The sequence below is a fragment of the Tenebrio molitor genome, chromosome 5 (assembly GCF_963966145.1).
Source record: "Tenebrio molitor chromosome 5, icTenMoli1.1, whole genome shotgun sequence".
NCBI classification, from domain to species: Eukaryota; Metazoa; Arthropoda; class Insecta; order Coleoptera; family Tenebrionidae; genus Tenebrio; species Tenebrio molitor.
In genome coordinates this window covers 16,023,975-16,036,785 of record NC_091050.1, presented here as the reverse complement: position 1 = coordinate 16,036,785, position 12,811 = coordinate 16,023,975, and the positions used below count along the sequence as shown (strand labels likewise).

At 45.9% G+C, this 12,811-nt stretch overlaps 5 protein-coding genes across 5 annotated transcripts; 3 read left to right on the top strand and 2 right to left on the bottom strand.

The window, feature by feature from the left end:
* The first annotated feature begins 33 nt into the window (after window positions 1–33).
* LOC138130653 (calcium and integrin-binding protein 1-like) lies at window positions 34–937 on the top strand. Its single transcript, XM_069047260.1, has 4 exons — window positions 34–176; window positions 228–475; window positions 526–727; window positions 777–937. Exons 1-4 carry the CDS (start codon window positions 91–93, stop codon window positions 796–798), a joined length of 558 nt encoding a protein of 185 aa, XP_068903361.1. The 5' UTR covers window positions 34–90; the 3' UTR covers window positions 799–937.
* Window positions 860–1,638, bottom strand: LOC138130655 (oligosaccharyltransferase complex subunit ostc). Its single transcript, XM_069047262.1, has 3 exons — window positions 1,361–1,638; window positions 1,232–1,305; window positions 860–1,175 (listed from the first exon to the last, which is right to left on the bottom strand). Exons 1-3 carry the CDS (start codon window positions 1,497–1,499, stop codon window positions 939–941), a joined length of 450 nt encoding a protein of 149 aa, XP_068903363.1. The 5' UTR covers window positions 1,500–1,638; the 3' UTR covers window positions 860–938.
* A 177-nt stretch (window positions 1,639–1,815) lies between these two features.
* LOC138130627 (SUN domain-containing ossification factor) lies at window positions 1,816–7,420 on the top strand. Its single transcript, XM_069047212.1, has 4 exons — window positions 1,816–2,000; window positions 2,052–2,303; window positions 4,283–6,125; window positions 6,181–7,420. The coding sequence occupies exons 1-4, from the start codon at window positions 1,948–1,950 to the stop codon at window positions 7,060–7,062; spliced, it is 3,030 nt and encodes a 1,009-aa protein (XP_068903313.1). The 5' UTR covers window positions 1,816–1,947; the 3' UTR covers window positions 7,063–7,420.
* Window positions 7,421–7,532: 112 nt separating this feature from the next.
* On the bottom strand, window positions 7,533–9,961 carry LOC138130633 (eEF1A lysine and N-terminal methyltransferase homolog). Its single transcript, XM_069047234.1, has 5 exons — window positions 9,737–9,961; window positions 9,565–9,687; window positions 8,813–9,508; window positions 7,884–8,689; window positions 7,533–7,827 (listed from the first exon to the last, which is right to left on the bottom strand). The coding sequence occupies exons 1-5, from the start codon at window positions 9,826–9,828 to the stop codon at window positions 7,553–7,555; spliced, it is 1,992 nt and encodes a 663-aa protein (XP_068903335.1). The 5' UTR covers window positions 9,829–9,961; the 3' UTR covers window positions 7,533–7,552.
* Window positions 9,962–10,212: 251 nt separating this feature from the next.
* On the top strand, window positions 10,213–12,091 carry Got2 (glutamate oxaloacetate transaminase 2). The gene is made up of 4 exons (XM_069047247.1): window positions 10,213–10,508; window positions 10,562–11,069; window positions 11,123–11,695; window positions 11,746–12,091. The coding sequence occupies exons 1-4, from the start codon at window positions 10,435–10,437 to the stop codon at window positions 11,866–11,868; spliced, it is 1,278 nt and encodes a 425-aa protein (XP_068903348.1). The 5' UTR covers window positions 10,213–10,434; the 3' UTR covers window positions 11,869–12,091.
* The last annotated feature ends 720 nt before the right edge of the window (window positions 12,092–12,811 follow it).

Sequence of the window (12,811 nt, the reverse complement as noted above, 5' to 3'; positions counted from 1 at the left end):
CGATTGTCCCAGGAGTAGTTCGAATGCATGACGTTTGTCAACAATCATTGATCACAATTACAAGAAAAAATATGTCGTAATTACTAAGAAATGGGGCAAGGCAAGAGCCAGTTCACCGAAGAAGAGTTACAAGACTACCAAGATCTCACGTATTTCAACAAAAAAGAAGTCTTATAGTGAGTGTCTGTTCGTTTTTTTTAAATGATTGTGTGACGTGTTTGTTTCAGCGCTCACCAGAAGTTTAAGGTCTTGGCCCCCGAAAAGGTGGGCCACAATAAAAATGCCAAACTGCCAATGTCCAAAATGCTCAACTACCCCGAACTGAACGTCAACCCTTTTGGTGACAGGATTTGCAAAGTTTTTAGTTCTAGTCGCGACGGTGATTGTACCTTTGAAGATTTTTTAGATATGATGTCGGTTTTTGGCGAGGCGGCTCCCAAATCGGTCAAAGCGGAACACGCGTTTCGAATTTTCGGTAAAATTTTGAAACGTTTCATTCAGAACGTGATGACCGTGTTGTTGCAGATTTTGATGGGGATGATATGTTGGGAGTTTCTGATTTGAAACAAGTCATTGAAAGACTGATCGGCAAAGATAATCATTTGACCGAGCAAGAGATGGAATATTTGGTGCAAAATATACTGGAAGAGGCGGATCTGGACGATGACGGCGCCCTCTCCTTTCCCGAATTTGAACACATTATAAACAGATCTTCCGACTTTATGAAGTAAGGAAGACAGTTTCATTAAAATTATTTTTGAAATTGGTTTTTTCAGTGCATTTAGGATGAGACTGTAAATTGTGGATCTCAATTTTTAAGGCTGTTCCATGACCAGATTTAAATAACTCAAGACAGACACTCAAAGTAACCAATTTTATTTAGTAAAATGTACAAATTTACGTTGTAATAATTTTTAATTACATCACAACAAGAACACTTATGATTGTAAATAACCTGGAAGCTTCATTCTCATAAAAATCCAAGTCGTAAAAAACGACACCAGAACGCAGATAAACCCGACCGCTGTTATCAATATTCTGTTCAATTTGGGGGTTAGAGGCGAGTGAATGTGGTCGAGCACTATGAATCCCAAACCACCCATAGAAAATAGGAAACTGGACGCTAAACCCTCCATGATATACTGTCCGTTAACCCTATAAGGCATAAAGGCGACCTAAAAAATAATAATAATAATTAGTTTCTGCAAATGAAATGGTGTTTCAGACTTACAGGTCTGGAGTGACCGTGTTCATCTGTTGTGGACCCTACGCTAGGAGGTTCCACAATTACGTCATAAATTATACCTTAAAGACGCGGCATTAAAGAGGGTGATGGTGAATACTGAATAGGGAGACTTACCACCGGTAACTAAAAAATACGAGGCTAGAACGATGGAAAACATTGTCATGGCCGAGGGCTGATGGAGCCACGAAGGTCTTTTGATCTTCATATTGGGGACCTCCAATATTATGAATGGTAGAGTGAAAAACTGCTCCATTATTCAGTTTGTTTAAAAAAATTATTATTAAAGAGAAATAAATTTTGCTCACGAGCCGGCTGACATTTGACAGCTGACACGTGTCGGTAAACTCACTCCCTACTCCTTCGCTTGTCATCATAACAACGACTCTATTTATCGAATCTCTTTTATAAAAATTGAGCGTGTCCCTTGCAGACGATTTTTCGTCCAGACGATCGTTCTAATAAATTAATATTGGGGTTCCGTCCACTAAATCATCAAATCAGTAAATTTTTTCCGTTGTCAATCGCAGTGTTCCCACCACTGCGACAATACAATATCCAATAATACATGTCAAAATCTAATACCAACCGCCGCAGTACACGTCAGTTTGTTTAATTCATACATGAAAAAGTTTATTCTCACATTACTTGCGCGTTTGTAATGAAAACATGCGTTTAAAACTCGTTTATACCACTTCCATAAAATGAAGAATCATTTAATATGCATCGCGTGTGTTTTCGTTTTCACGTTGTGCAGGTGAGTAACGCACCCTCGGAGTCACCCCCGAAAATTGTCGTAACGTCGCAGGTGCAGTGTCTTCGCCGAGGATGGGGCCGCACCACCACCACTCAGTGCTCCAGTTAGTGCACCAGAGAATGTATCGGACAGTGCCCAGCAAGAAGAAGAGTCGGAAAGTGCCGGCGACGGCGACAAAATCCGCGACTTGGAGCCCAGCGTGGACGTCGTCGATAATTTCGACGAGGAGATCCCCGAGCATGGAGACACGTTCAAGCAAGTGTTCGCCGAAGCCACTTCCCAAAACTCGGGCATCGCAAACGAGTAAGTGGCGTAATTTTTTATCACTCTAGTGTTGATCACGATTTCCCGGATTTTCAACGCCGATAAAATCTTGGCAATGGGTTTGATAAACCGCCGATTCAGTAAACAAAATTTTGGAAGCAAACTAGAGAGAACCTTGAAACCGGTCGCACGTCACCTTGGGCATTGCATTAATTTGTTTACTGAAGAGAAATTGTTTTTATGTAACTTGATAGTCGAGTCAAATCTCGCGTTTTCTATTTTAAAAGGAATCGGGGTTGATCGACGACCTTGTCTCTGTGCAAAAAGTGTGCTTTTTGTCCCCGCGTGGGAGAGAAAGTCTAATTAAAATTTTTAATCGACCGTCACGTTAATTGGGCACGACAAGACACAATCGATGCAGAAATCTCGACGCTTCCTCCGTTCTAAAAATAGAAGTCGATATGGCAAATGACCCCTTAATAATAATTCAGAGTGTTGTGCGTCAGTACATAGTAAACAAATTTGTACAAGCGCCACGAAAATTCTTGTTTATCTCTAGAGCTGTAATCAGGAGGAAGTTATTTCGTCGTATCAGGTCCTGACCCGATCCGACACGATTTCGATTGGATCCAAATCGGATCGTTTTCCTGGTAAATTTAGACGCAATGATTCACGAACTTTCCCTCGATCGAGTGCCGCCTTGTCCTCCGAAAATTCCAAATTCTTGAGTTATTTTAAGCCGCCATTGTCAGTCCGCTCTATTTAAATTACTCAATTGTTATTGAAGCACGCTTGCACAACACCGTGTGCTAACTCGAACGTCAGCTTTTCCGACCGAATTTAAAAAATATTCATCTCGGATCGTACAGTTTTATTATGCAAATGTGAACGCCTCTATCATTTTTTCCGTGAACAGTTCGTACACCTAACGGGTCTTTAATCTGAGAGGCGGAGACCGTTCGCGTGGGCCGACAACAAGAATTTTGTTATTTACGATACGCCCGCGTCGAGCCAATAATTCACGATTTTTTTTAGTATGGTTCGTTCCAATCGAAATTCAATTTTGAAGGTGTTGCAAGCGGTTGAAATCTGATGTTGCCACACCGAGGGCTGTATACCGTGAAGACAGTTCCGTTGACTAATTTCCTTCTTTTGTTCTGTTTCACCTAGACATTCTAGACATTAAATGGGGCGCGGCCATCGCCAAGTCGTATTATAACTAATTTTACTTCACATAGAAAAAAGAATAAAGGGAGTATTGTTTCATTTCCTCCTTGGAGGGAGACTGCTGAAGCGTTCCTTGCTTTGTCAGTCACATTGGTAAGGATGCTGGATGGGTCTGGTTACGGAAGTAGTAGAGATCTGAATCGACATTCGCCTAGTTGTTTTGCACCTATCAAGATCTATTGGTGGAGTAACGCGCTCAGCGCTCGACCACAACCCTCGATTTTGAACTAAAATACCTCCTTATGTCAGTTGAAGAACGGTGCGGACCGCAGACTAAATCACTTTTGTAACATGTAAATTGCGAAGTCATTTTTTAAAACGAATTAAAAGGCGATTTTGAGTGTAGATTGGGCCATAAAATGATAAGGCAGTTGTGCTTGAATAGATATTAAAATTCGCCGAATAAAATAGTCGATTGTTTTATTTTATTTGCTCAGTTTGACGCAATACAGGGGGCGGATTTATCACAAAAGTCAAACCGGAGCTCATTAGTATAGAGCGACGTTATCAGGAATGACCTTGAAAGTAATGTGTAATATCCATAGATTACGTTCTCGAACAATGATAATGTAATGTTAAAATTATGAATTTTTTTTGCACGTTTTAGCTAATCACGTTAGAGGTCACGCGAGTATATTTTTTAGTGGTGTCATCCTCTAGGTCGTCGCCAATAAATTTTCAAGTGTGTAAAACGACGAAATCGAGTCATGGGAAAAAGTCGGTTGAATCAATTTGATAAATTGTTTGGGGACAACATCTGGCGCCCTCGTTAATCTCGACATGTGTTGCAGAATAAGCACAGGCGGCCAGCCCGTCGTGGTGACGTTGGCCGACATGGCGACCGCCGAGCTGCAACAGAGAGCCATAATTCCTAGTCAGAACGAGAATAGTCAAGCAACAAACCAAACCCAGAAGACGGACGATTTCAAGGCGGAAATCAACCAGTCGAGATCTGAACCCACGCAACAGACTGATAAAGTGGACGTGCTCAGCGTGAAGGAGAACCTGACGGAGGAGATCCCCTCGTTCTCCGAATGGGCCCAGAAACAGATCGAGCAGGCCGAGAGGAACAAGGAGCCCTCGAACGCCTCGGCCCAGCACCAGGCCAACGGCAAGCAGACCTCGGGGGCGAAGCTGCGCTGGAAGAACTACGCCTCGCTGGACTGCGGGGCCAAAGTGGTCGCGGCCAACCCCGAAGCCGTCAGCCCCAGCGCGATCCTGTCCCCGAGCAGGGACGAGTACAAGCTGAACACCTGCACCAGCCGGATCTGGTTCATAGTGGAGCTGTGCGAGGCGATCCAGGCGAAGAGGATCGACTTTGCCAACTTCGAGCTGTTCTCGTCGTCGCCGAAGGACTTCGTGGTGTCGGTGAGCGACCGCCTGCCGACGCGCGAGTGGTCCACCGTGGGCCAGTTCACGGCCAAGGACGAGCGCGACATCCAGAGCTTCGACCTCCACCCGCACCTCTTCGGCAAGTACATCAAGGTGGAGGTGAAGTCGCACTACGGCTCCGAGCACTACTGCCCGATCTCGCTGTTCCGGGTCTACGGCACGTCGGAGTTCGAGGTGCTGCAGAAGGAGGACGCCGTGCACGCCGATCGCATGGAAGAGGACGACGACGAGGACGAGTCGCCCGACGAGGAGAACGGGGACTCGTCGAAGAACCTCTTCAGTTCGGCGACGGACGCGGTCATTTCGATGGTGAAGAAGGCGGCGGAGGTGCTGGGCAACAAGGGGAACCACAGCAACCAAACGGAACCGTCGAACCACACCAACGCGAAGGTCGTGCCGCTGGTGAGGGTGTGCACGTCGCCTAGTCACCTGGTGGTCTGCGACAACTGCAGCGACTCCCTCTTCGGGCGAGTGTACGAACTGTTGAGTTGCGAAGACGCCCAGATCAAGGGCTTGATCAAGGTCCCCCTGATCCGGAGGGCTCTCATCGAGTCGGACATCTGTCACAAGTTCGGTTTCGAATTTTGCAAAACGAGCGAAAGTGTGGCGCAGTCCAGATACATCAAGGCGTTGTTTCCCGACCGCTGGTTGGGCGCCATGTGCAACATGATCGCGGTGTACCAAAACAAAGTAGTACTTAATGTCAGCAACCATTACTCGAACGACACCCAGACCGTCCCTGACGACGACAAACTGGTCAACATCGAAACGTCGGAGTTGCACATCGTCCCGATGGAGACGCGGAAAGAACCGGAGGTGACCGACGCTCTCACCCTGGACAACACGGATGCCGCCACCAAAGCTACATGTTCGACGGACGTGTCGTACGTGTCGCAGATCAAGCCGACGAAGACGCTCACGTCGGAGTTGGACCTGAAGGAGAGCAACACGGAAGCGAGTTCGTCAAGCGGCGACGAGTTTAAATCTGTGGTCACCACTACGGAAACTGCGCGAGTCAATTTGACCGAGGAGGTGGCGGCGAATCCGGAGGTCGAACAGCAGGAGAAGTTGCCCGAGGTGGAGGGCGTCACCGAGAGTGTTGAGGCGTTGGACGAGACTCTGGAGCACTTCATGGATTTTAACGGTGACAGTCATCATCTGCCCAGTGCCCAGACGACGCCGAGTACTGCCCGACAGGCCCAGAAGGAGTCGGTGTTCTTGCGGCTGTCGAACAGGATCAAAGTGAGTCGTTGCGAAAGATTCTTGTAGCGAGAATGAATAAGTTTAATGATTTTAGGCGTTGGAGCGGAACATGTCCTTGTCGAGCCAGTACCTGGAGGAGCTGAGCAAGCGGTACAAGAAACAAGTGGAAGAGATCCAGAAGCTGTTGGACAAGACCATCCTCAGCATAAACGAGGAGAGCAAGAAGGTGGACGAGCGCAACAAACACCTGGAAGAGCGCTTGATCGTGTTGACGTCGGTGGTGGAGGCGTTGATCGCGGAGAAGAAGAGTTGGTCCTCGACGGTGTATTGCGTCATCGTCTCTTCTTTGGTCACCCTCTTCGTGGTCACCTTCTGCTGCAAGATCCCCGACCCGATCGCGGCGAAGCGAATCGAGGCGAAGCGCCGCAAATCGATGGACATCCTGCCGCCGCGCGCGCCGCCCCAGAAGAAGAAGAGACGTCCGAGCGACCAAGCGCTCAAGATCGTCCGGTCGTCGATGGAGACCAGCGACAACTTGGCCAGAAAAAAGAAAAAGAAGAAACAGACGACGTTGCAGAGGTCGAACTCGATCAGCACCCTCAGCGAGGAGAGGGTGGAGATCCAGGCGTGGGAGCGGCAGGAGTCCGCTCCGGCGACGGCGCCGGTCGACTGGGTCGAGGGCAAGCACCTGGAGGAGGTGCCGTTCGTGCTGGAGGAGAGCGAGCACTCGTCCCTGGAGCCGCTCGTCCTGACGCCGGACAAAATCGTCGCGCCGAATTTTCTGAGGACCGCCCTCAACGCGAGGGCGGACAGAGGGGTGAACGGGGACGCGGTCAAGGTGGAGAGGAAGTCGGCGAGCGTCGACGAGACGACGCGGTTGACCCCGACGGTCAACGGGAATGCGAGTTTCGCAGAAGCGGGGACGCCGAAGAAAGAGAAGAAGAGTTTGAAGAAAATCTTCAAGAAGGTGTTCTGATGGTCGAGATTTCGGGAAGCGACCGGGTCGGAGTCGCGTGATAGCGGTCACTGCAAGACTGATTACATTTAAGGTTCGATTTAAGGCTGCGAGATGTTTTAAAACGATTTTGCGTTGGGAGTACTTTTACATGTGTTTGTAGTCTTGTTCTGTAACGTACTGTTCTAATTTATGCAAATATTAATATATTTTTTTTGTCTATTTATTCGTTCGTTTTATGAAATTTAAAGAATTCCTTTTAGAGGCGCTGTGATAAAATTTGTTTTTTAAAAACAAGGAAAACGACGACATCCTAGTGAATGTTAATATTTGTAAATTTTACTTTGCAATGCCTGTTAATATAGGTCCTTTTATGGAGCTTTCGTCTTTTATTTCAAATCCCATTCGCAACTACCGACTTTGACATTTTGTTGATTGACATTTGACATTCGGTAAATTCACGAAATTTTGACATTTTCTTCGTTCACAACCACATTTGAGAATCTCTTTATTATAAAATTTTCAAGTTATTGAAATACTCTTCCAATTCAACGTCGTCACAATGCGACTGATTCCTCTTAAAGAAATTATTAATTTCGTTCGTACCCTCTGCTAAACTGCGCTTCACAATCTCAGTGTCCATTTTGTCCCGACCACAAATTAAAATCTCGTTGAGATCTTCTGCCAATCTATACGAAACGACAGTCTCGAACTTGTTTTTCAAAGTGTTCAAGATCGATGGCCTCAAGCTTGAATCCCTCAACACCAAATTTAGAATGAAAAAACCTACAAAACAAACTTGAAAAAAAAAACTGGATAAAATACGACGAACTTTTGATCACCTGAGGCACCAATAACTTTAACTATACTGTCGAGAACTGACTCTTCTAAGAATTGCTTGGGAGGACAACTCATCCCAATCGAGCTATCTTTGCTGTCGACGTCGAACAAAATGGCGTCTGAGTGTCCATTTTCTTCTGCCATTTTGTTCACGTACTCGACACCATCTTGAACTACGACCCTTAACCGATCGCTCTGAGTTAACCCGAACCAGTTAGTGGCTACTTCGACCATGGCTGGATCGATATCCACGGCGGTGATCTTGCTTTTGGGCAAGAATTTGCTCAGAAAAGAACACAAACCGCCTCCGCCTAACCCTACGACTGTTACAGGGCTCGGCTGTTTTCTCCTGCAAGCTAGATGCGCTGCCACACTCATGTACACGTGATGTCTGCAGGTCAAATGTGCCAGATCCACGACTTCTTTGACTCCTTTTTTGGTTTTGACAGTTTTGAGCTTGGCTTCAGATTGAATTACTAATTGAGAAGTTAGGTAGAACAGTCGACGAAATTTCTCTTGATCAACTTCGACGTCTTCCACGACGTAAGCGCCGGAAAATTCAGACGACCCTTCGAATCGGATCGTCCTTTTTCCTACGTCCGAGCCCAGCGACAGGTATGGGATTTTTTTGTTCTTCAGGTCCGACGGTGCCAAGCTGCACACGGCATCGCCGAGTTCCGTTTGCACTTCGTTGAAATCACCGTAATCCTGACCCCGATGCATCGTCACTATTGACAATCTGTTAGTTTTTGTTACTTTGGCCAAATGCTGTCGTCCCGATTTGGTGGAAAACAGCCACTCGGCCTCCCTAAAGAAATTGAAACAATCTTTACATCAAACCAATTCACTGACATTTGGTCAATTCGCGCAAATTTGACATTATGTCAATTCACAAAAATTCGACCTTGACATTTCGTCAATTCTTTCTCACCTGCCTTGGGGTACTATGAACGCAGCGTATTGCGCATTTCTGGCATCGTGCTTCGTGTCGACCACGTAAACAGTAAACCTAGGTATGGAGTCTCCCACCTTGTACAAATCTAGCGACACTTCATTCTCGTGAATTGCCGAGCGCTTAAGACCGGAGCAAACGAACGCGGCATGTTGCGTGCTCGCAATTTGCGCCAGAACCTCATCTTCTGTCTCAAATCGTTGCATTTTATCGCCGGAACCGAGATTCATCTCTAGAATCTTTCGGGGCAAGGCCTTAAATTTCGTGCAGACCACGAGAAAGACCGGCATCGAATTTTCGCCGTTCTCTGTGGCTTTCGCTTCAGCTTCGAAACAGCGCACCACTCGTAGCATCCAGTTGTTGGAGGGGAAATAGTCTAAAAGCGCCTTTAAAATGTGCTCTTGCAACAAAGAAACGCAAACGTAGCGTCCCGCTAGTTTTGAAACTCTCTGAATTTCGGAGAAATATTTTTCAATTTTTTCTACAGTTTCTGGCCGATCGTCGGACATCAAGGCGTCTAAAGTGCCTTTATCTAAAATCGCGCTGAAGCTGTCATTTGCAAAGGACATATCTAGAGCGTCCATTTGGACATACTTCAGATCAGGGCGTTCTTTTGCGCTCTGCGATAACATTTGTCTTATGACCACTTGAGAAATGTCAATGTTGATTATTTTCCTATAAAATACGATCAATTTGAAAGGGAGATGATGAGGATAAGGGGTTTCTCGTACTTGTAACCGATGTCGTGTAAATCGCGACCTAGCGTGGAATTGCCGCAACCCGTGATCAGGACGTCGTCTTGTGGTTTAATGTATTTATGCAAATGAGTCGACAACTCTGGATATTCTCCATACCTGAGAGAGTATTGTTATAAAAGTTAGGTTATGTTTTAACCTCACTTACCATTCAAATGCTTTGGTGCCTCTTTTTTTAAAAAATGAGTCCCAGTACTCTTTTTGGCTAAACTCCTGGTGCGATTTAGGTAACAAATTCATTTTTTTAATATCATAAATGGTGTATACAGGTTAGGTTACACACACATGTCCAACTGTCACCTGGTACAATTGAACTACTCATTTCTTAATGAGTTTCTTCTATTCCCATGAAATAAAACACCACATTCTCTTAAAATAGTCTTTATTGTTGTTTTTGAGTAAACATTTTTATTCATCAATCACGTTTTTCGAACAATGTCTACATCTATCATCTAATTAATGTTTGTAAAAATGACAGTTTGAACTACTTTGAACGATTCTGCCTCACTTTTTGTCAGTTTAAAGGTGTTTATCTTTTTCGGATAGAGTTTTAAGCACAATCTGTTATATCGGAATTTGGCGATAAGTGTAAAATTGGAGTGTTGATAAACCACGTGGTTGTGGCGTGACCTCTACGCACGTCCTTCACCGTCAGCGCTCCAAAAATATAAGATACCGCTTCTACGCCGGTATTTTCGTGATAAATCAAGTTTTGGCAGTGCTATTCCGTCAGTGGTCCCTCGTTTGGTGGTCAGAGGTCAGGTCAGGGTGACAGTGTCGAAGATAAACCAATTGTTTGCTTCTATTTCAACAACGCCTTGACAACCCAAAGCGTCCAGATTTACAATGTCCGTAAAACAAAGCCTCAGCCTGCTTTCAGTCAACAAGAATGGAGTTAACGTCGTCAGGCAACGAGCCAGGTAACCCCCATATGCCCTTTACTTGCATAACAATTATGCCAATTCCTTACAAGCTCCTGGTGGTCCCAAGTTACCATGGGCCCTCCGGACGTGATTCTCGGCGTGACCGAAGCTTACAAACGCGACACCAACCCCAACAAGATCAACCTGGGGGCGGGGACGTACCGCGACGACAACGGCAAGCCCTACGTCCTCCCGTGCGTCAGGAAAGCTGAAGAGAAAATCAAAGCCAAAAACCTAGACAAGGAGTACGCCCCCATCTCCGGAAACCCCGACTTCTGCAAGCACGCCATCCAACTGGCTCTAGGAGACGGATCAGAAGTGATCGCCAACGGTCTCAACGCGACCGTTCAGGGGATCTCTGGGACGGGATCGCTCAGGGTCGGTGCCGCCTTCCTTAAAAGCTTCTTCCCAGGAGTTAAAACCGTCTGGTTGCCCAAACCCACCTGGGGCAACCACACCCCCATCTTCAAGCACTCAGGTCTGGACGTCGACGGATACAAGTTTTACGACCCCAAGACGTGCGGATTCGACTTTCAGGGGGCCCTAGACGACATCCGCGTGAGTACTAGCGAACCGGCGAGCGTCTGGTGCTGAGTAAAGGCGATTTACAGAAAATCCCGGAAAGATCCGTGATCTTGCTACACGCATGCGCCCACAATCCCACCGGAGTGGACCCCAGTCTGGAGCAGTGGCGTGAACTGTCGGCGGTGGTCAAACAGAAGAATTTGTTCCCGTTCTTCGACATGGCGTACCAAGGATTCGCCTCCGGAAACATCGACAGGGATGCCCAGGCCGTCCGGCTGTTTCTCAAAGACGGCCACAAAATAGTGCTGGCGCAGAGTTTCGCCAAGAATATGGGTTTGTACGGCGAGAGAGCGGGGGCGTTCACCGTCGTCACCGAGAATAAAGAAGAGACTGCCAAGGTGATGTCGCAGCTCAAGATTTTGATCCGCGCCATGTACTCTAATCCGCCCATCTACGGCGCCAGGATCGTTAGCGAGATCCTCGGCGACGAGAAACTGCGCGCCGATTGGCTTCTGGAGGTCAAGGGGATGGCCGACAGGATCATCTCCGTGAGGACTCGCTTGAGAGATAACTTGAAGAAGGAGGGCTCCAGCAAGAATTGGGAACATATCACGAACCAAATCGGCATGTTCTGTTTTACGGGGATGACACCGGATCAGGTGAGAGCCGCATCATCACCAGAGTAACCTTAGTCATGGGGATTTTGTAGGTGGAGAAACTGACCAAGGAACACAGCGTCTATCTCACTAAAGACGGAAGAATTTCGATGGCGGGAGTCACCTCGAAAAACGTCGACTACTTGGCATCCTCCATGCACGCCGTCACGAAGTAAATCCCTAAGTAAATTTTCGCATTTTTTTTAGCATTTACCAGAACAGAAAGCGGTTTCGGTCAAGTATTTATGCTTTAATCATTAAATGTATATTTTATAATGAGTCATTTAATAAAATAGATATTTATAAAATACAATTTTAAATACAACTCTTGGATGAACACAATTCTTAATACATTTGTCGCTGTAACAATTACAATAAAATATTATACAAACTATACAAGACTCGCTCAAATTTTGTTTTCCATTGCTGGCCATTCGATATTGTCGTAATCTTTATAACTAGAGGCTAGATAATTTTTTAGGATGGTCTGTAAGGCACACCTCATCGACTTCTCTTCGCTTAGCTCCGAAGATAACGCCGAAACGTTGTACTCTAAAATACTTAATTTACTTTGAAGGACTTGGACGGCGTCGATCAAATTTTTATTTGAATCTGTTTTCGACCAATTCGTCACATCAACTGTAAAAGCAAGTCGATAAAAATACGTCAAGGCACTGAGTACCCACAAAAAATAGACTATTAAGTACACACACACACACCCGTTAAGTACTACTGAGATTTGGTAAAAAAGGTTCATCACAGATCGTCTAATATAATATTCGAACGCTCCAGTTGACTGATGAGCGACGCCAGTCTTGAGAGAAAAAAATTGGCCGTGAAAAACTGACGTCTAGTCGTGGATTGATTCGTACGAATGTAAATGTCACAAGTAAAGCGGACAAAACTAGGTTTGACAGTTAAAGCGGTACGGATCAATCTACGCATCATGGATTTTTGTTCTTCTTGGGGTTCAAAACGTGTTTTTTTCAAAGTGCCACTGGAGCGTTCGAATTCTAGTGCAAAACTCCACCACCAAAAGCTTCCGCGTCCAAGATACCAAAAGAAAACCATCACAACTACACAAAACTACTCTAGATGCTGTGTCTTGCGCAACTGCCG

Bases quoted from the DNA above. Each gene is read 5' to 3' on its own strand.
- LOC138130653 (XM_069047260.1), top strand. From the start codon at position 91: ATGGGGCAAGGCAAGAGCCAGTTCACCGAAGAAGAGTTACAAGACTAC. The intron at 476-525 runs GTAAAATTTTGA...GTGTTGTTGCAG, and splicing joins ACACGCGTTTCGAATTTTCG to ATTTTGATGGGGATGATATG. The intron at 728-776 runs GTAAGGAAGACA...TGGTTTTTTCAG, and splicing joins AGATCTTCCGACTTTATGAA to TGCATTTAGGATGAGACTGT.
- LOC138130655 (XM_069047262.1), bottom strand. From the start codon at position 1,499: ATGGAGCAGTTTTTCACTCTACCATTCATAATATTGGAGGTCCCCAAT. The intron at 1,306-1,360 runs GTAAGTCTCCCT...CGCGTCTTTAAG, and splicing joins GTATTTTTTAGTTACCGGTG to GTATAATTTATGACGTAATT. The intron at 1,176-1,231 runs GTAAGTCTGAAA...ATTATTTTTTAG, and splicing joins AACACGGTCACTCCAGACCT to GTCGCCTTTATGCCTTATAG.
- LOC138130627 (XM_069047212.1), top strand. From the start codon at position 1,948: ATGAAGAATCATTTAATATGCATCGCGTGTGTTTTCGTTTTCACGTTG. The intron at 2,001-2,051 runs GTGAGTAACGCA...GTAACGTCGCAG, and splicing joins TTCGTTTTCACGTTGTGCAG to GTGCAGTGTCTTCGCCGAGG. The intron at 6,126-6,180 runs GTGAGTCGTTGC...TAATGATTTTAG, and splicing joins GGCTGTCGAACAGGATCAAA to GCGTTGGAGCGGAACATGTC.
- LOC138130633 (XM_069047234.1), bottom strand. From the start codon at position 9,828: ATGAATTTGTTACCTAAATCGCACCAGGAGTTTAGCCAAAAAGAGTAC. The intron at 9,688-9,736 runs GTAAGTGAGGTT...ATACTCTCTCAG, and splicing joins GGCACCAAAGCATTTGAATG to GTATGGAGAATATCCAGAGT. The intron at 7,828-7,883 runs GTGATCAAAAGT...TTTGTTTTGTAG, and splicing joins TAAAGTTATTGGTGCCTCAG to GTTTTTTCATTCTAAATTTG.
- Got2 (XM_069047247.1), top strand. From the start codon at position 10,435: ATGTCCGTAAAACAAAGCCTCAGCCTGCTTTCAGTCAACAAGAATGGA. The intron at 11,070-11,122 runs GTGAGTACTAGC...GGCGATTTACAG, and splicing joins GGGCCCTAGACGACATCCGC to AAAATCCCGGAAAGATCCGT. The intron at 11,696-11,745 runs GTGAGAGCCGCA...GGGATTTTGTAG, and splicing joins CGGGGATGACACCGGATCAG to GTGGAGAAACTGACCAAGGA.